Here is a 22,037-nt window from a genome sequence, read left to right as displayed (position 1 = left end):
GCATCACCAGCAGCCCTGCCAGGACAGAACGTGTTCTGGGGGCCCACAGGCCCTGCTCACATCAATAGTGCAGCAAACAGGGTTAGGATTTGGCAGAACTGAAAGGAGGGCAGAGGAGAGAAAATAACTAAAATGGCAAAACCAGAGATTCAGTCCCTGCATGCCTTCCTTATGGCTGAGAGGACCCCAATAAAACACTGCCATACATGCTAAAGCCAGGAGCTCATCAGCAGATAATATTTATTGACCACATGTGAATTGCAATACAGGATTTTTAATCACTTTACAGGCAGTGTACTAGAAAGTGCCCATTTGTACCTGTACTAGTGAGCTGCACAGCTTGACTCATGTTTTGCATAAAATATGGAATTTATTCCAACTCCAGAAAGTTATCATACAGCGTGACTGACATAACTCATGGTCTTCTCTTAAGGAGAAAAAAATCCTGTTAATACACCTCCACAAAATAAACAATATATGCTTCTACCCCTAGCCCTGCTTCCTTCCTGCAGACAGACTCAGCGTGTGGTTCCTGAGGAATTAGTTGTAGAAGAACTCCCCTGCTGACAGCAAAATGCCAAATGCACGTCCTGCACATGTAATGTGTCTGACATTTCCACATCTCACCAGGTTCATGTTCCTGACAAGTGCTTAAAAATATATGTCTTTTAAAAAGTGTTTTTATTGCTACCTTCCTATCTCCACTTCATAATGTTTTAAAATCCTATTTTACTCATGGAAACACCTCCACATTTGTCCTTTTGATTTGAGTAGAAGTAATTGGTTTTTCAGGGTCAAATACCTTTTTGGAATCAATGGTACATTTCAGGCGATGGATGGTATAAAAAGTGCAAATTTGATCTTACTCAAACAAACAGAACTGTGAAAAACAGAGAAGACTCTTCATGATTGACACATTTAACATGGGCAGCACTGAAAATATTTTAACACCCTACCTTCTTTGATGTAGTTGTTCTTTGCAGTAGGAGACCTTGGGAAAATCAGCAAAGCATTCAAATGTTAAAGGTATTTCTTCCCCACTTCTATTTTTTCCCCGTGCCAGTATGAATTCCCGGTTGGGAACTTGTAAAAACTAAATGGGGATCTGGCACAGACACAGAACTGGTGCATCAGCTGCTGTAGTTGAGTCACCACAACAATTTCTCTTCAGAGCAGCAGACAGCATTTGCAAAAGTGCAGCACTAACACCGGCTGAACAGATTTTGTGCACACCTTCCAAAAGTCTTTGGGCATTATACACAATGGACATTGTATTAATTTTTCTCAGAATTTTCCAAAGTGCTTCTGGAGAATAGGTCAGTGCTCAGCTTCAAAACGTGAATCATGCAAAGGGATTTTATCTCAGTCACCCGGAGAGACCCTTGCTCTGTACCTGGCGTCATGTAAAATAATTCTAATATGTATACATGCACCTGCACGCATTTACATATATGGTTTATATTGGCTTTTGAATTCGAGTTTGAAATAATTTCTCCTCATGAAATATTTTTGTCCAATAGTTATGATATTGCCAATGACAGTAACAGTCTCTGATGCTAATGAAACTTTATGATTTTGCAGTGGGTTTCATTAATTACTATAATTTCTTTTAGATATTCAATTGAATAAATAAAGAATCCTTGGAAACCTGCCACACACAATAAAAGTGACAAAGCCCAGAAAACCAGAAGAATTTTCAACTCTGCTACAGAATAACTGCATGATTCAGTAAAGATATTTTTTCCTTGCTGAACTGTCAGTCTTGTACTTTTTAACTTTGCCTGTCCCTGATCACGATAAAAATAGTTTTCAAGGAAAATTAGAGGGTTTTGAACCTCCTTGGTATCCAGTCAGAGAGGTCATCCCTGTTTCAAAGGAAGACAGACCTTGTTGGATGCAACACAGAACAGTGAGTTCTCTGTAAATCCCTGCTATCTGACCCAGCCACAACTACTCATTTTTCCTTCTAGCTCACAATAGACACTGACAGAGTTATAAGGAGAATGGCAAACACTGTCATCAAAATATTTCTCACTTGAACTGAAATCACAATATTTCAAACTATTTCTCATGAATCAATAAGAGACACGAAGTTTATAATTCCACTTAGCAGAAAATAACCCAGCTCAATGCCCTTGAAAGAAAAGCAAATATGAGAGAGGACAGAGTGACTTCAGACTGGCCTCAGGTTCAAGACCAAGACAGCATCACACTGAAGACAAGCTCTTCAAGAGCTGAATTCCTTTTTTCCCCTCTCAGGATCCAATGTTTGGTACATCAATCCCTGTTCTGAAGTGCCCACCTTCCAGACTACCACTGACTCACCAGCTAGACTCAGCTTGTGATTGTTCTTGGCTACAGACACCAGGACTTAGCCTTCATTGTGCATATTTTTCATTCCTGCTTTTTTTTTTTTTTTTCCCTCAGAAACACCTTCTGGATCAACCTGTTCTAAAAGTTTACCACAAGTTTTATTTTTTAACAAATTTTTCATAACTGACTGATTCCAGGCTCTCTGTCACTTCTGGGACTGTGAATACTCTAAAACTGAGAGGAGGTTAATAAAGTTTATTTATCTGATCTGTCTTGTCAATCTGTTTGTGTGCTGGAGACAGTGTACCCACTCAACTAGTTCTGAAGCTACCAAAATGATCAAATGTTCACCTCTTAACATATACTTAGGACATTCAAATACTATCATACTTGAACTGTATCCTATACTTGCAGAAGACAAAAAGTGAAGTCATTTTTGAGATTTTTTCTGATAAATTTTGACTTCATTAGTCTCCTACTGTGCTTACTACATCCCCAAAACCATCTTACTGTATTCTGTAAATAAATAAATGAATACAATCAGTTTTATCACTCCTAATGGTCACAGTCTCAGGCCAGGTAGTAGATCCCACACTAGCACTACACTGGTGCACAGGTGTCACTTTTGCCTTATTTTGCACAGTCTAGTCCTGCTGCATGCAGCATGATATTGCAGCAATTTGCATGATGATATTACATCATTTATCCCAGCTACAGGAAAGAGATTTTGCACATCACAGGACTCTCAGGAACTAAAAGAATTAATTTCTCTTCCTACATTCTCCTCTTTTTTTTAATATTAAAGGTGTATATTTCTTATAAGGCTTAAATGTAACTGATTTATTTTTAATTTTTAAGTTATATCTTTGATTCCTTTAAATTATTATCTCAATTTGAGCAATATCTTCCCTTGCAATTACATTACTGTAAATATTATACTTTATTCCTGACTGCACATTAAACTGCTTCATTTTGTTACAAAGTTCTCAAAGTCTAAAAAATTTCTTAAACTCTTATCTAGCTAACAGATTGAATCGTGATTGTGGAACAGATTGAAATCTCCATAATGGGAGATCATATTAAAATTCCTCTGTAAGTCTGCTACTGCTTAAATGAACTCTTTAAGATGCAGGGGAATACAACTGTGGGGGAGCAGGAGAGAAAGAAGTGAACTGGAGAGTTCAGCAAGAGAAAGGAACACAGCACCTAAGATACCCAGACTTGTTGACAAGGGAGCTAAAAACACAGTGAAGGAAAAGCTGAGATTAATTTATTTGTTTTAACCAGAGGATGATAAAGAGCACCTGTCTGCTTGACTCAGGGATCAGTGTGGAAAACACAAGCCTACCTGGATGAGAAATTCTGGCTAAGATCAGACACAGCAAACCTGTCTTGCTGTGCCCCTGCATGCATCTAACAGCACTCACAGACCTGTTGAAGGGGAGACAAACCAACACAGGAACTTTCTTTTGTATTTTCATTTCATTCCTTCTTTTCCCTGTTTTATTTACTAACATCAGGATGACTAAGTCACAAAGAGTCAGTGCCAGTGGAAATTCAGATGGTAACATGTAAATGATTTTTTTTTTGCGCTCCATGTTCAAGATGCCACTTAAAGAGTGCTCTAGGCACTCACATTCCCTACACAGCATGTGAACACTGCAGTGACAGGCCTTGAGTCAGGCACAGAAAGAGGATTTCAGGAGAACAACTGAGACATTTCCACACACAGGTTACCAACATCCATCCCCAAGTGACTGTAACTAAAAACAGAGCGAGCGAAAACGCCCACAGCTCACCAAGTAAAGCCTAGGAAATCAGCTCCAAGAATCAGGACCGAGGATTACAGAAAGGCTTTGACAATCAACATGTTTGAAAAAGGAAAATAAAAGCAAATTGGTGAGAGGAGCAAGAGTAACATTGCACTCAATGCTCAGGATTTCTTCTGGGTAGTCTGTGAGACAGCCTTGACTGTGGAACCAGGTGTGCCCAAACTGCCCAGAATGACAGCACCAAACAAACTGGAAACAGCTTTCTAACAGTGAAAACCAACCAACCAAAACTTCATTGTGCCTGTAACACTCAATCCTTTTTCCTTTTCTTCCACACAGAGTGAGGCTGTTGTACTCTGTCTTTGTCCCGACTCCACCAGTGTGATAATGTGATGTTGCTCTAATTTAACCTCATTATTCTTTTGTCTTTCCCAAAGCGAAATGCCACTTCTCTTCTTCCCTTTGAGGCTTATCTCAGACAAATGTCTTTGCTCTTAATGAGACCAATCCATATGTTTGCTCCTGCATATTGTGTTCAGTTAATGGGAAGATTTTTCTAACACCATAAAAACTCTTCTATTATTTGTCTCAGGCAGCTTTGTGTTCAGTAACTGCTGTGTTCTATCGTGCTTTTTGTTTTATCAGTGAATCCGCCGCTTCTCTTTCCCCACTAGCTGATGTGAGAGCGAGGGGCGGCAGTTTTCCCCCTGGAGCTCCTTGAATCCCAGTTGTCAGTTGTTTCGGCGCAGAATAAAACACAGGCAGCGCACAGGGGTCCCAGGGAAACTTTATTTGATGGTGTTTCTTCCCTCTTTCTTCCTGGGCCCCCACTAAGGGGCCGACAAAGACTTATATCTCAGGGGAAAGGCAGGGGCAGACCCAACTTCCAACAAATCAGGAGAGTTGGGAGTAAAAACCCAGGCGGGGAATAACAGGAGCGAACCAATAAACTTCCAAGGAAGAACAACAGTTTTTAGGAAATGGGTAAAATTTGGAGAAATAGAAACTAGAAACTAGCTGACGACATTTCTGGGAAAAGGGTGGAGACAAAAGGAAAAACCAGCACCAGGAAAAGCACTAAATCACAAATCAAACCATAGACCCACTGATAAAACAAAAAGCACGATACAACACTGCTGTAACTGTTACTTTTGACAAAATGTCCTACATCCAGTATGTTCTGCTTCTGAATAGTCATCCTTCCCTTGAACTCAAGGTTATTTATGTCCCTTCAGCATATGTATATCTCCTTTCCTCAATTTACCTTATCACTGTCCATGTGTTTAAAAAGCTAAATGTACAATGAAGGCGCTGATCAGGCAGCCTGCAGCAAAACACTACACATCAATTGATGCATTAAAGCTGTAAGATAGGTTATCAACAATTACACTTTTAAATATTTGCTTTGCTGATTACCAATAAATCAACAGATAGTCATTAGGAGAAATCTCATTGTTTACTTTTGCTGATTTCTAGCTAGTAATCAATGAACAAGAATATAATTATGCATGCTAAATACTCAGGATTTTTTTTCAGCAAAAAGCAGAAATATGTATAAAAACAACATAAAAGCAACTAGATTATTCTGAGTTTTATAAGTGTACACACACACTATAAAAATACAAAATTCACTGAAAGCATTTGCTGATCTTCTAATGTGTTATAGCTTAATGACTTCCTTGATTTAAACGTAGACTCCTGCAGCTCCAACAAGGTGCTCTGGCAGCCAGACAAGACCCTGATATTGTCAGGTCTCTGATACACCCTGTTTCCATGCCATGCCACCTGGCACCAGGAGCTGCAGAACTGCGTGGCACAGACCAGCAGCCATGCACTCCCCATGGCAGAACACGATTAATCCTGGGAAATATCTGGTGTTATCAGGCACCCCATGTGGATGCTGATGTTTGTTGCTGCTTTGCTCACAAAGGAATGCAGAGGAGCCCTAGTGGCTTACATAATATTCCTGATTTTCTTTTAAAATCGATCTCCCAGCTCTGTAGGCAAAATACAAGACAGAACACAGGAGCTCACAGGATTGATTCAAACCCTTTGCACACAGGATGCATAACAGCTGTTTTGCTTTAGATTATGGTGAACATGGGCCTAACAATTTAAATTCAATTTTATCTTTTAAGCTTAAAAGCAGTGAGAAATGTCTTATGGGCACTGTTAATTCAGTTTTCTGTCAAGTCCTTTTCCCATTAGACAAATCTGAGTTCTCCCAAACACTCTGGCCCAGTGTAGTCTAACCACTACTGCATTTATTTTGAACAAGTTTTCAATTTCTCATGGTAACATGCAACTGTGACAGGGTTTATTAAAACAACTTCCTCTTTCCAATGGAATGAAATATGGAAAAAGAATACAAGCTTTTCACAAAGGGCTTAACACAATTATTAAAACATCCCCTTTTACCAAATTCCCTTGTTTCAGGCAGGCTTACGGAACTCATGCAATCACATTTTATTTTCCCAAGAAATAAGAGCTCAGACTAGAAGCTGGAGAATTCTTACTACAGTTTGAAAACATACATCATACAACAATTAACCCCTCTCACAGCCTCCCAGCATGGGGCTGCAGTAGCCATTCAGTAACCATAGCTACCCATTTCAATGGAAAGAAATTGCTACGAATAACAATGAAACCATAAAATATGTCCTGAAGAGTCACACCAAATCTTTAAAGCCAGGAAAACCTTCCCAATGCAAGGAAAAAGAACATTGGCAAAACATTTTGGCTTGATTTCCCACAGACCTATTTATCTTTTCAGTAACACATATCAAATGCACACGTGGCCATCCATGTCGGATGGGACACCAAGAGGAGAATTCACCACGTTGTTATAGACGGATGATGAGATGACTGGCTCTTGCAATTAAGGGATGAATATTGTGCAAATATTAAGAAAAGCTTTATTGATGTATAGTTATGTTATTGCAGTTTGGATGTCCTCTGTTCTCCCCATAGTTCCCTTTTCCCCCTGTACTGTTGCCATCAGACAGCCTGGGCTGTCTAGGACAGGTTAAAAGAAGACGTGCACGTGTGTGCCTTGCATAGGGCAGTGGGGAATGGAAAAGCTTGGTGCTTAGGGGGTGGCCATGGCAACACCTGACTCCAATCGAGCTACAAGAAAGCAATCTCCACTGATAAATGGCAAAGAAGAGCTGACTGACAGACTTTGGAGGGGCCAGGGCTGGCTGATGCAACCCCCAGGGGTATAAAAGACTGAGCACCCACCTTGAAGATCAACCAGCCACGTGGTGTGCACGAGTGGCAGCTCCCAGTGCTGCAACTTTTTCCTTATGTAGTCCTTTGCTGCGTTTTTATCAAGGTTTAATAAATCTTTTTAAAGTTTCAAAGTGAGCAGTTGTTTCTCAAAAGAACATAGGCAAAACATTTTGGCTTGATTTCCTACAGACCTATTTATCTTTTCAGTAACACATATCAAAAGTAATGTGGCCATCCATGTCAGATGGGACACCAACAGGAGAATTCACCAGACTGTTATTGTCAGATAAATGGCAAGAAATTAACAATCTTTGCCATAATCCTCTTACATCAGGTATGTAAAATAACATCTCTGGCACAGAACATAAAGAGAATGAAGGAAACTGCATGTTAGTGTCTCGTGAAATGCAGCACAGCATCAAATTCTCCATTGCAAATTCACGTCAAACATTCCGAAGCTAAAATTCCACTCCGTTGCTGGCAGGCTGCCAGTTTGTACAGCAATTATCACTGCCGACCTTCCCTCGCACCTTGCACGTGTACCAAAGATGTGCCACGCACACAAAGACCAGCTGATTCTCCCCAATACAACGTGGGAGGGACAGGAACATTTACAGCTTGTTAATTACTTACTTACAGAGTGATTTTAGTATTTTTAATCCTGTTTATGTATGGAACCGACATCACGTTCTGAGGCAGTGAACCTTTTGTTACAAATAGCAACAGGCCCCTAACAGTGCTGCCTTTAAAGCCTGTGCATCTGGGAAAAAACAGCAGTTTATCATCTGGCATCCCCATACAGTTTAATCTCTGACTGATACAGAAGTTGCAGTACTGCTGTCTCATGTGCAGCCCAGCACTTAGTGATCAGATGAGATTTTTTGATGTTATTATAAAGAACAGTGCTGGGAAATACTCTAAATTTGGGATTTATTTCAGAATGGTGGGTCTGTCCTTTGCTACTCACACTGGTGGAATAACCTGCAGCAGTTACAATGGACCAAGCAATGATCTGTGTTCTGAACAGATGAGAAGTTCCAAAAATGGTATCCAAACACTCAGTAACAGAAGTGCCTGTACTCAGGTCAAGATGATTAAGATTATAGGAAACAAATTACAGGTCTCACACAAATTAATGATCTCCTTTCCATGTCACAAGGAGATTATTAATGCAGACTTGTAGAACAATTAAGTTTGAAAGGGACCTCTTGAGGTCATCCAGTACAACGCTCTGACCTCAAAAGCCAGTCTTGAAGTTACATAAGGTTAACTCCTCACTCAGTTCATTCTTGAATACCACATTTTGCAACCTCAGATATCTATTTCTGGTGCCTCAAAGAGGAGCAGAAGGAGAAAGAGGTGAGCTGAGAGCCCCCACCTTTGCTACTGATGACATAAGAGGTGTAAATTTTGCTGGCACAAGCACATGGGATCCGCATGCAGACTTCAGCAACAATCAGTGTTCTACCCTATGTACATTATGTTTCTATGTTCAGATAAATTATGCAATGTGCCTTTATATGAATCATGGAGATTATTTCTAGAACTTAGAAGTTTTTTATTTACCAAAATCCATATGAAATAGCTGACAGCAAGGCACAATGTTCAAGTGACTCCAGCATCAGAGCTTCAGGCATTGGAATAAACGTTTCTCTTTGTCAGAGCTGGTGTGATCATAACTTGTAAATCAGGAACACTGTTTCAAAGCTTGTTTACTGAGTGATGAAATCACATCTTCCTGGTAACCCCAAGCATGTCATTTATCTATTTATCTCCATCAGAAGAAAGCATTTAATGAACATAAAGGAAGTGTCACCACTTATCACTAACAAGAAATCTGCTAGCAATCCTGCCTCTCCCTGTCTGAGTGTGACATGGAGGGGAAGGAAGGGAAGTGTAAGCATATATTAATATGAACATATATAAAAGCAATAGTTGCCACTTTCACACAGTAAAATATCTTTTAAAAGTGTGAGTTAGAAATAACGTATTATGTTTTTAGCAACTCTTGCACATTAACTAATATTCTGTTTTCAATTTTCTATTGGTATGTAAATGCAAATCTTGCATTTTTTCAAAATTAACTATTGCATTTACAAGGAACTGTAAATTGTAATACCGACATTTCTTTGAGGTCAGATTTTTTTTTTTCCTTTAGAAAGAAATGAAGCAATAGTAATTTGTCACATGTCTTGACTGAAGTATGTGCTGCTTACACCAACACAGAGCAGCAGGAGCACTGTGCCTGAAGTACTCCCTCCTATTACTACTTGCCAGGTAAAATTTATAATACATCAAGATAAAATTTAAAAGTAAGATTGAACAACCTCACCGAGCTATGGAACTCCAGGGTTAGAGATGGTTAAGTACAGACAAATTCGGAAGAATGATAATTAAAGTTACAGTTCTACAAAACATATTAAACTGTCAAAAGCCTACTCAGGCAACTTCATAGGAGTATTGTAAATAGCAACATTCTAGAAAAAAAAAATCTGCTGAGGATATTTGAAAGCTCAGAGTGTAGTACACAGTCTACAACATAACTGAGTGCATAAACACCTCAGTGCAACATAGAAAATTTGAAAAAATGACAATAACAAAACCCCAAAACCCACAAAAAATTCTGCCAAGAAAAACCCCATCCCAACCCAGCTTCAGGAATAAAGCATCTTGGGTGAACTTAAGATCTGGCAGGTAGTTAAGACTCACAAGGATCAAATATCCTATGCTTCCATGCTTCTGGAGCACCAAAAAACTAGTGTAGATAAAGCTACTTTAGGCAGCACTATCCAGGAAGGGCCAATGCTGTCCTTAAAAGCAGCCAAGAGAATGATTTATGTGCTTTGCTTGTGCACTAAACTAAAGAACCATATATATGGCATTCCCAGGGAAAAAAACCCCAAACAAACCAAAAAACCCAAATCAAATAAACAACAGCAACAAAAAAACATAAAAAAAATCCTAATACCTCAGTACTCTTTCCATCTTTCCATATATGTACTGGTTTCTTTCAACACAGTTCTGTTCACTTTTGATTAATTTTCAGCTTAGAGTATTAATTGTTGAGTGCCTTAAGTGGCTGATTAGAATCCAATACAAAGTGTATGCTGCACCCCTTTCCAATAAATTCTTCAGTTTATTGAAGGAGGAATTACATTAAACATCTGCTGGAGTACATTTAGCATGCAGTCTATATCTTGTGTATGTTTACCATGGATTACCTACACACTGTGGTCACTCAGCAGAGCAGGACTTGTTCTGCAGAGCAGATTCAGGGCCCTTTGCCTGCCCTTCCACAGGCATTTGGGAACACTCAGCATGTCCTCACCCTACACCAGCCTTTGAGCAGGTGAACCACGCTGAGCAATGCAAAGCACTGCAAAGGCAGCAGATTTTGTGAGGTGGGCATAAACAATTCATAGAGGACATGCACATCTCGTATTTAACAACGCAAATTCACTAAAACCACAGCTTGGCTTTTCTTTAATGGAATTTGTTTTTCATGTCAGGGTGCTTGCAGCACACACTGACGCCGGTTTTCAGCTAGCAAAGAAGTGTCGCAGAGTTTATTCCTATCCAACATTCAACAATGCACCCGGTTAAAGAGCCTAACTTATGTGAATTCTACATTTTCGTATTATTCATCAAAGAACTGAAAGGACACATCAGAAATATTAAGAAATTGAAAAAAAAAACCATTGTTCTTAACTACTTGCTCTCTTTAGGAAGCACACTCAGGTTAATACACTTCAGTGCATTTTTGGACATGCAACCTTTTCCCATAATGGAAGAAACTTTGTGTTTGCATCCTTCAGTTATGAAAAAGCAACTGTTTAAACCCAATCTAATTTTACCGCCTCTTTAATTGCACCTTCTGGTGCCTCACGCCTGAGAAGTGATTTACGTTTAAGCTGATAGGTTCAAACACTGCTTCAACAAATTAATGACTGAGAATTACCCACTCACTGAACCAGAGCCAGGGTTTGCTGACACTCACAAACCTGTGCCTGGGAGACACTGCTGCACAGGAGCAGCAGCTGAGCTCTGCCACACAGCACCCAGCTAGCAGATGTCACTGGGGAGTCAAAAAATGCAAGGTGAAATAGAAAAAAAAATAACCTCGACTTTTGATAGCTGGAGCTTATCAAGATGCAAATAATGAAATCAGATTGTTTATTTATTTTTAGCCCATATCCCTCAATATGAAATTCAGCTTAATTACCTTATGTCTCTGACAGTAATAATTGCCACATACAAGATACAGAGGAAAAGGAGACATGCAGTTACTATGGAGGAAAGAGAAAAGCTGACAGAGGTCAGGTTCAAAAGTTTAAGTCTTTCTGGGAATTCAGAAAGTTACATTCTGTACGTTTTTCTATTAGAAACAACACAGGAATAGAACTCTTTGCATATATATCTGAAAAACAAAACTCAAGTTCCATTACACATTGCCCCCCCGCTAAAATAAGTGTTCCTCTGTCACTATTCAGTGGAACCTCTTCAAGAGTTGTGCCTGTGTTTCTCTGCTCTAAGCATGCAAGGCAAGGAGGGTTTCTCTCAGCACAGGCTCTCACAGCACAGCTCAACACCAGGTTCAGCTTAGAAAGAAGCAAGAACTAAAGAAGAATTAAAGCAGGTATTTCTATATTGAGAACAATAAAGGAAAAGGAATTTCTAAATGCTAATTTGATTGTCATGTAAAACAATGGTCATAAGCATAAACTTGGACAGGGAACCAAATTTAGAACTTCATTTAAATTAATTAAAAGCTGAACAAGGAATTTAACTACATGCACAAATTCAGCATACAAAACCACGTTTTTCTGTATTGATTTGATGAAGAAAACAGAGCTAGAAAGATTGTAGCAGCTGTTTTTATATAACATTTCTTGATTCATATTAAGCAGCTCAGGTGCTTAGATTTTTAGTGATTTCAGATATTGTCTACACAGATCTCCATAAGTATTTGTGTGCCTCTGTACCCACATCTAAGAGGTATTTCTTTCCTTTCCCCTTATTTCACATTTAACTTTGAGACAATTTGATTTCTTCTATCACCACAGATTTGGAAGGACAGATCTGAAATAGCATGGTAAAGGGAGGCAAATATAATTTACATTTTTTGTAACTGTTAACATCTGCAGTGCTTTTCACATTATTACTGCTTCATTACCTAAGCAGCAGCACTGTGTTAACCACTCTGGGAAGTACACATGCCTGACATGACATTGCTTCCTGACACTACACTTGGCCATCTGAGTCACCTGAAATGGAATGCCAATAACGCACATCACACAAGTGACTCAGAAAATGCAGAAATCGATACAAACACATCAGCCCTATCTATCTTCCTTATCTAAATCTATCCTTATCCATCTTATTCCTAAATCTACACAAAATATGTTTATCTCAATTCTACCTCTGCAGAATTTGCATCTTAGAGCCTTTATTGCATGTAGCTCCACTGCACAACCAGGCCACTTATGGCTTTGATTTCCTGGTTTAGTCTCAATTTCCTCCTGTATTCAAGGGACTGTTGATACAAAGCCTAACTTTAAGCTGCAGAAATGCTGATGTCAGCCCATAAGACATGGAGCTCGCATGTTGTTTATAACATTTAAATTAGACAATGCTCAGAAACCAACCTAGAGTGAAGCCAGTTGTGATTCAGATCCAAAAGGGGAGAATTCAATCCTTACTGCCATGAGTACAAGACAAGAAGTTTGACTGCAAGTGCAGTGCTGTTATTTTGATAAGGCTTTCTGTGACAATGAGGAGTGATGGTGACTAAACCAAGACATGCCTTTTATTACTCCGAAAATGTCAATTCAGAGACTAAAGCAGGCACTTGCTCAATCTCAGCACGTGGCTGCTCAGCCTGTGCTGTGTAAGAAGATGCCAGGGAGGGTGCACAAGCTGTTTTTACTACTGAAAAAAGAACCAATAAATGTTCATCTAAATGGTGATCTCCTCACAGGATACACAAAGTCAAATTCAGAATCCAGACAGAGGAAATATCTCCAACTAATCCTAAGAATGACCAATCATCCTTCAAGTGGAATGAGAAGGAAGGGCAGTAGTACTGTTTTGCCCTAAAAAATGAATATTCTACAGTGCTTGAAGGCTGAAGATTTTGCAGGCTGGATAGGTAAGAAATTAAGATTTCTGGTTTGTAATGAGAAACAAGGCACCTGATTATTTTTTTTCTTCATTGCAGCTCATTTACTTTTCCAAAATACACTCAATTTCCCACTTCCACCTGCTATTTAATCATATAAAAATCATGCTTTACTTTAGAAAAGGATTATATCAGTAATTTTCAGTAAGTCCTTTCAGGGCCCTCGTGGCATTAACACCACATTCAATATTTCATTAATTGGGACCAGGTAGTTCAGGCCATGTGGGATTTGAGACACAGTATTTCCCTACACCAGACTTTAACTGAGAAAGCTTTCATTTTAAATAAGAAAGGAACCAAGTAAAATCAAGCGTGGGCAGATTCTGAGCATAAGCACTACAGAAAACTCTATCTGAAGCACATTAATGCTGCTGAACCATCATTCAAATCTAAACAATTACACAGGATCAAATACTAACTCCTAATGATGCTGTTTAAGGACATACATTTTGAAGAAGCATGAAAAACTTTTATCAGCTGTGCCTGTAAGTCTTAAGAACAGGAGGACTGCTTTGAATTTGATTGCAAATACTGAGCTCACTTATCCCAGAAAGCAATGGATATCAAGACATGGCCTGTGTGAGTCAGCTTTTCACCTCTGCTTCTGTCCCAAACAGATTTCAATCTTCAGATCCAATCAGACCATCCACTACATGTCTATGTAAATGTTTGACCTTCCACTGACAACTTGGGAGTGCAGTTTTGCATGGTTAAAGTAAAATTCTTTAATAAGCAGAAGGGTTTGCAAGTAACATAGTCCAAAACCATGTGCAGTCATAATTTCCTCATTGCTTCTCCATATTTAAAATACCCTGCAATATATAATGTAATCTGTTAGAGGCTATAAAAGTTTTGCCACAGATGCAAACCCAGATTGGAGTAAAGCACCTTCGATTCCAGTTCCTAACCTAAACAAAAGACTTTTCATAAAAGCAATCTACGGATATTGATCAAAAAAACTCTGTTCTGACTTGCCACACTTTTACCTTTAACACTGGATTGAAGTAAACCTAAACTATGGAAATATGGCATGAGCGTAAAAAATATACATATAATTTATATTTTAAATCAGTCCTTGTTATCTCCCTCCTTCTTCGAGTTTCACAGCATACATATGGGTATGAATAAGCAAGGGATTTTTCACCCTTACTTCATGAACAGCAGCTTGAAAAATGTTTCTGATTAACATAAATGATACTACACGTACATAAGGCTGTCTTTCAAAGAGGTTTGATAATTCATAAATGAAATGTTTACACAGATGAGGTCAAGCCAAAAGGTTTGTAATATAAGTATTTAACAGATGTAAATCTGTTCATCACTGCTAAGGAACATGGGATGACTTAAAATATTCTTTGAATATTCAAATATTCAACTTCGCTATTGAATGTACTTGAGCAAATTGCATGAATTCTCATTCCAGTTTTTAATTACTATGCAATCTGTAAAGACAAAAAATCAAGAGTCAGATTGCTCTTTTTTTCTTTTATCAGAACAATTAACATTAATGACATATTACTTCACAGCGCATCTACACATTCATTATTAAAATAATAAATCAAATGAAATTTGAACAAAAGTATAACAATACCTACAGGTACAGATGTTTACCCTTACAAATATTTCTATCAATATTTTCTTAGCCAGTGCTCATCAGGAGCTAAAGCAAGGCTTAACAAAACAAACCAAACAAAACCCCAAGCAATTTATTTTAAAATTATTTATAGCAAGTTGGGGTTTTTTTCCAGATGTAATTTTCCTCTTGGACTGTATACAGCTTTACTTAAATAACTAATTTTTTGTGGTTTTATGAAACCATAAAATGAGGACAATGATTTCATACCATTAAACAGACCTTGGTGGCAGTAAAGAAAGACAAGGAATTTGTTTTCACTTGAAACTTTTAGACTCAGTCAGAATTCATGTCTCTTGCAGTCCATCCTGGTTTTTCACCTACCACAGAACAACATAACCAAATGTGGTGGTTTTTTTTTTTTTTCTCTCTTAGAGTTTCAATGGCTTTAATTTCTATCTCAATCTTCAAATTAAATATTAAATCTTAAAATTAAATATCCACCCATCCACATGGAGATGCAGACATTTAGTTATTTGGATTTATTAAAAACTACTCACACTGATAACAGCATCGGGACATGCGATTTGGCAGGGTAAACACAGGTTTAACAGCCTAATTGCTCGGAATTTTGCGGATCATTATGCTAATGCCTCTGCAGCAAAGTGCTCAATCGGAATTCCCATCACAAAGAATTTTCCTTGCTGACTGAGGAGGGAAAACTGGGACATCCTGGGGTGGTGGGAAGAGATTGCTCTTCAGGGACACTCCAAAGGAATTTTCAAACCCACAGGACCACCGAGCTCTGCCAAAGGGAAGAAAGCAAAGCCTGACACAAACCATCAGGAATTACAACTTTGCCTGCCCGAACCAGGGACTCAGACAATGACACTTGGCTCTACCATGGTGCTTGGGAGGAAGATGGATTCATGGAGCTCTACAGGATACAGACATCCTCTATACAAGCAAACAACTTTGTATGTATATACAATTTTGTATCGTCCAGAGTCCAACTGGACCTTGAGCTAAACCTCATTATTTTGCTCTCCAGGTCCTACTGTTCATTATGCTCCCTTAAATATATTCTCCTATGTAAACAAATGTGACCCTGATCCTGCAGGACACTCAAATCTGCTCTGACCCCACATCCCCAGACGCAGATGTGCTACAAAACCCGGCTTGCTTGGGGGTCTACGAATGCCATAGTGGCAAGGTTTTGGTTTTGGTAAAATAGAGGCCAAATGAGAAGTTTTCTGTGATAAATACATATTTTGAAATAACAAGTATAATTTGAAATTTTTGATCCAACAATAAACAAGGTCAAAATAAAAAAATAAAAGCTATCAACACAGTTAGTTTGTTAGCTCTTTATGGCACTAATGTTTTCTTCAGTTTTCTGAAAAAGTTTTGTTACTGTTTTCTTGGATCCTGTGTCCACATTTAATCACCAAAAATGCACCTCTACTACACAGCAGATGTGTCATTAACTATTTCTGAAAAAAGGTGAAATAAAATCACCCAGCATAAGAAGACTATGGAATAAGCCAACACTAGCAGATGGTGTTTATTTTGTCACTGCTTGTGTTAAAAATTGTCACCTATTTCATCAGTATCTTTAAGGTAGAAACTTCATGCAAAAAGTGGAAAAGGTGCTTTTTATAAGCTGTCACAGAACTCCTTAAAATAAAAAGTATTCTGTTTGTAGTTTCCAGTTTTTGGGAGATGGTGCACTACACAGGAGATCGATTTGTGTAAATCTGAGGTGATCGAGTGTTTTGCCAGCAGCTCAGCCTTCATCACACAACTCTTTTGTTTCTTAAGCAAATTTCAAATCCTTTATTTCCAATACTGCTGCTGCTCAGACAAATTCTGTAACATTGCTCCTAGAAGAGGTACCTGGTAGAATGTCAGCTTGTTTTCTTCTAGGCCTCTTTCTTCAGCAAGAGTTTTACTTCTCCTTTAGGACTGCCTATATTTTTGCTATTTTATTTTATCACACACTTTTGCCTCTGTGGTTTGCATTCTCTAGCTGACAGTTTCTTAACAAACTGTTGCATGAAGAGTAATTGGCTGTTTAAAGAAATCACTGCTAAAATCCCACAATAAACCCAGGTCTTGCTTGTGTTGTTTCGAAAGAACACCTACTAGAATTTGAACCTAAAAATCCCCTGTTAGTGCCCTGCAATCTGTTTGATTGACTCAACCCTTTCTCCCTCACTGTCAAGGCTTCTACTGCACCCCAGTTCAGGGTGGCTGACCCCTTTGTCACTTCATGAGGCCTTTCAGTGTCCTATTCATATCATACCCCAAGCAGCACATTTTTACATTTCTTTATATATATATGCATGTATATATATACATACACACCTATATAGTCAACATCATACTTCTGGAATGCTTAAAAACCATTAATTGTTTCGATAAATAGCTGGAATTTTGTTCCATTATTTTACAACTCTGAAAAGAAACCAATTTGAGATTTTGGGGATGGTTGGGGTGGGTTGTTTGTTGTAGTTTTTTAAATCTACTAAAAATTCTTCTTCCAGAAAAGGAGTACTCAGAAATGGTGAGATTTAGGACTACTCCAAATAGTAGTGAGGGGAGATTTTTTTTCTGTAAGACAATTTTATTCTCTTCCCTTCCAGAGCCAGATCACACATCTGACAACAATCCTTCTGCCTGTATTTCTGAACCACTGACCATTCTAACACCCATGTTCAGCACTTCATCTCCTTTCTGTGGCTGCACCAGTGGCATCTATGACCTTGGCAAAGCAAAGGCAGAGTAGATCAAGAAACTCACCATTTTATTAGAGCACTGCAAAGCAATCCATTCTCTAGATGAGCACACATGAGAACTGGGTACCTTTGAAATGCAAAGTCTGAGGGCTCTTCTTATGGTGAGACAAAGAGTCCTCTCCTGTTGACACAACACTGAAAGCTCTGCAACACTATTTGGATGCATTCTCAGCCAGCTGAGGCTTTAAACCAAGGTTAGTGCCATCTGTCTGGTTTTGGCAGCATCCAGATTGATGTAGAAAATCCTATGGCACTGTTTAAAAGGAGCAGAGATGAAGCTTGCTTTTGGTCAAGTCCCTGGAATTATTAACATCAAAGATTTGGCTGATATTGCCAGGCAGCACATCTGGGTCAGCAAACTCACTGCACCTTTCCCACCATATTTAGAGCTTTCAACAAACTACTTCACTACTAAGATCAGATTTAGCATGTCCAGGAAATTAGACTCATAAAAGTAATAAAAGGTACTGCTTTCCTATTGCTTGTCTCAGTTCAATTATTTTCTTAAATGCATGTTAAATCAAGCCCATAGCAAGCACCAAGTATTTTTGAGTTGTGATATAGCTATTAGTACATTTTCACATTCTTCTTAATTTCTAGAACCCTGAACAAACACAGTACCAAAAACTGAAAGCAATGGATCAATCAAATTTGTTTGAATTGGGAAGAGTATCAGGTTGCAAGGAAAAAGAAGCAAACCAAAGAGAAACAGTATTTTGTTTCTATAAAAGCCTCAAAGCTTCGAATTGTTCACTCGGATGCAATTTGTTAGGCAAAACCTTTCTGTGACCCTGGAAAATGCATTCAAGCATTATTCTTTGAGATTTAGTACAGCCTAAATATAATAACCTACTCATTTCACCTGTGCCAAAATCCTCCTGCAACACCAATAATCATGAATGCTTCAGAAATGCAGGGATATGTACAGGATCATTTCTGTTCTTTATTAATTTCATCTTTATTAACAACCATACACACACCACCTTGGGCAGTTTTTAGCACTGTACATCAACACTATGGAAATTTAATTACTCTACCACAAGCTCTGGCTCCCACTCTTCTAAGAAGCATGGAAACACAACAATCTGCTGATCTGCTGTTTGAAAATACCCTGAACACTCATGGGCTGCACTGACTAGGAAATGGTCACAGATGCTCAGTCCTTTCCAGAACCTGATTTAAGAAACCATTCCAGTATTTGCCCAGACACTGTTTGAGATTCAAAGAATAATGCCATTCATGAGTTTTTACCAAAAAGCAAGGAACTATGGAAAGAAGTACATCAGAATATGAGGGTGGTGAGAAAACCTCAGTTTATGTCTCATTTGAATATTAAGAAACCAGAGTATTTATTATTTCTGGTTAGGGCCCTCATCTTGCAAAGCATTTACTTAAGTGCTTAAAAAAAGAGCCCAAACAGAAAAACATCTTTCATGTATGTACTAGGTCAGAGGTAGAGTGGAAGAAAAGAATGAAATAACAAAATCCATCTTTCATCTCTTTAGGCAATCAAACACAAGATAAAGTTTGCCAAGTCAAGGAAAAAAGGCTTTATCAAAACCAGCTGATACTATAGTTTTTGTACATATCCAATTAATGAAAAAAATTCTTGAATTCAAGAAATATCAAGAGGAAGATGTCACCAAATCATTATCTTTGTACTAAAATTCCTTGAGATGTCTTTTGATTTATATTATACAGCCTGGCAACTTTTCCTTTTTCTAAAAAAGTGCATTGCAGGTTTTTTCCCAAACATCCTCTTCCTCCCAGAGGAGTTTTACTCTCAGGGAAGCAAAATGTGAGTGTGAGTGGGGAACAGTGTTACTTCAAAACCCCCTGGCTAGCAATGCACAGTTCCCTACAATCCCACAAAAACCAACACAACTCCCTGATTTGCACAGCCCCTAAGATACAAAACTTCAGGGGCACATCAAGTGTGGCTGTCTGAATCTCTTAGAACAAAGGAATTCAAATCAAGACTGAAGATGAACAGAGTCATCACTAAATATTTCACTCAAAAGGCTGACAGAACAATCTCTGAAGAAACTTTGTGTCCCATGCAAACCTTTAACAATGGAATACAACAAAGGCAATTGCCTTGGGGAAAATACAGGTGCAGGTACCATTTTGGTTTAGAATTATGCCTGTGGCTACCCAGAGCTGGCAGCTCTTCCATGTCGTAGCTCTCCTCCTCTCATGGAATGAGCCCCACACCATGAAGCATGATCAGGTCAGGGAAAACAGCTCCTTCATCACCCAACCCAGTCTCCCAATGAAAAACCCCTAAATTAGCTCAATCCAACCTGGAAGGTCATACTCAACAATGAGATAGAAATGAGTAGTAGAGATCAGGTTTATTCAACAGAATAGAAACACCCAGGAAGAAAAAAAAAGAAACAACCACCAAAATACCACAACACATAATAAGCAGAACATACACAGAACAAGATTAAGCATTGCACAACACACAAGTTCTAAACTAGGTTCTAAGTTTACAAGGAATACAGTTTAAGCAAAATAAAAACCTTACGTATTAGAGAGTTCTTTGTCTCAGCCAGCTGCTGCCAGCTTGTCTGTCTGTCTTTCAATTTCTCAGAAAGGTGTGTGTGAAAATCTAAATGAAATAAAACAAATAACATTTTAGAGATGGCTCTTTTCCTTCTTTGCTTCCATTCCATTCATCTTTGGTACAACACAGCCAATAGAATGTTTCACCTCCTCCCACCCAAAGCATTCCTCAGTAGTCAGTAAAATACATTACTCTTCATTATCTAGAGATTAAGAATTATTTTATCTTGTTATCAATGACATAAAAAGGCAGATTGAGTAGCAGCAGTTTGGTGCAATCTTACTTTGCAGGCAGTCCATATACCCACTGTCAGCATCATACACCACAAAAAGACCTGAGTGCATAAAAACCTCTCTAAAATCTCTTTGGGTAGAACTTTACCCAAAGGCCAGCAGAGTTTCCATGCAGGCTGTAGAGGAGGTGCTTAAGCTCATACTCACTTATTTTCAGTGTACTATCCATTACTCCTATAGTCAAATCCATATCATTACATTCTTTTAAAAGATAATTTTTGTTCCCTAAAAACAGACTCCTAAGATAAATTTGGAAAATGGACACTTTCAGCTGTAATAATAATTTCTTACAAGTTTATTGCAGCAGCATCATGACATTTACATTGACTCAACATAATCAAGCTCATTCTACTGCATCTCAACTAGACAGGAACCAGTAAAACTCTACTGTTGCAAGGAGATTGGTTTTTTTTCTTTTCTGTTTCATAAAAACTCTCCATCTTTAAGAAAACAATATTAATACATGCATACAAAAAAAAAAAAACCCCAAAAAACAAACAAACAAACAAAAAAAACCCCAACCCTTTACTTTTGAATTTACTCTCTCTAAGACTAAAAAAAAGGAATTAAAATAATCCTGGATTTTGAAACCATGACATAATGAGGGAGTCCTCTTACATTTGCAAAGCTCAAAATCAATTGAGAAGCATTACTAAATTTCATAATGACATTAGGAAAATTTTCAGATGCAGTAAACAGGAAATATAAAACCTATTTTTATTTATGTACATGATTTTCCTTGCAAAAATCAGCAAGACAAGAAGACCAATAATTAATATATGGTCACTGGAACTCTTGTTTTTCACTGTCTGTAAGTTTGCACTGGAAAATAATTTTACTTGGTGCATCTCACATTCAAATCCTTCATAATATTTATAAGATAATAATTTAATCTTTCACCCAACACTTAAACAAATCAACAGTGAAAATATGTTCTGTAGACAAAGCAATTTATTATATACAAAGGCAAAAGGCAACACATTGACACAAATAAGAAAGAGCTGACCAAAACAATAGAGAACAAACCATTTTGCACGCTAGACAACAAATTAGCTATTTGTTAGGAGCAAAAATGCTTTGCTTCATGTGGAATAATGTGAAAGAATGACAGCTTCTGAGTCTTACATCTCTGGCTTGAGGGGAAAGGAATTTCAAGGGACAAGTTACAAACACTAAAAACCAGGCAGAATTTACTGAACTGGCTCAATGTCTCCCTGCCATACATGAAGTTAAATTTTGCTAAGGTACAACTATAAGATATTTTTGGGTACTTTGGCTCACATCTTAGTTCAGCTTTACTTTTATGGTAC

The 22,037-nt window shown here is 38.2% G+C and overlaps 1 protein-coding gene across 3 annotated transcripts in view; it reads right to left on the bottom strand.

Annotated features, from left to right (window-relative positions):
- Positions 1–22,037, bottom strand: part of TENM2 (teneurin transmembrane protein 2) — a 483,546-nt gene that overhangs the window by 268,215 nt on the left and 193,294 nt on the right. Inside the window, exon 3 of one of the 3 annotated variants that reach the window (XM_041397945.1) lies at positions 20,396–20,479. The exons of the other annotated variants lie outside the window; for them this stretch is intronic. Within the exon in view, the coding sequence (XP_041253879.1) occupies positions 20,396–20,479 (84 nt within the window). The remainder of the gene's footprint in view (positions 1–20,395; positions 20,480–22,037) is intronic. 3 annotated transcript variants of the gene reach the window in all.

This window comes from Onychostruthus taczanowskii, unplaced genomic scaffold (assembly GCF_017590055.1).
Source record: "Onychostruthus taczanowskii isolate IOZ18803 unplaced genomic scaffold, ASM1759005v1 scaffold14, whole genome shotgun sequence".
NCBI lineage: Eukaryota > Metazoa > Chordata > Aves > Passeriformes > Passeridae > Onychostruthus > Onychostruthus taczanowskii.
Note: the sequence above shows the minus strand (reverse complement) of the source record. Positions and strands in the feature narration are given on the sequence as shown.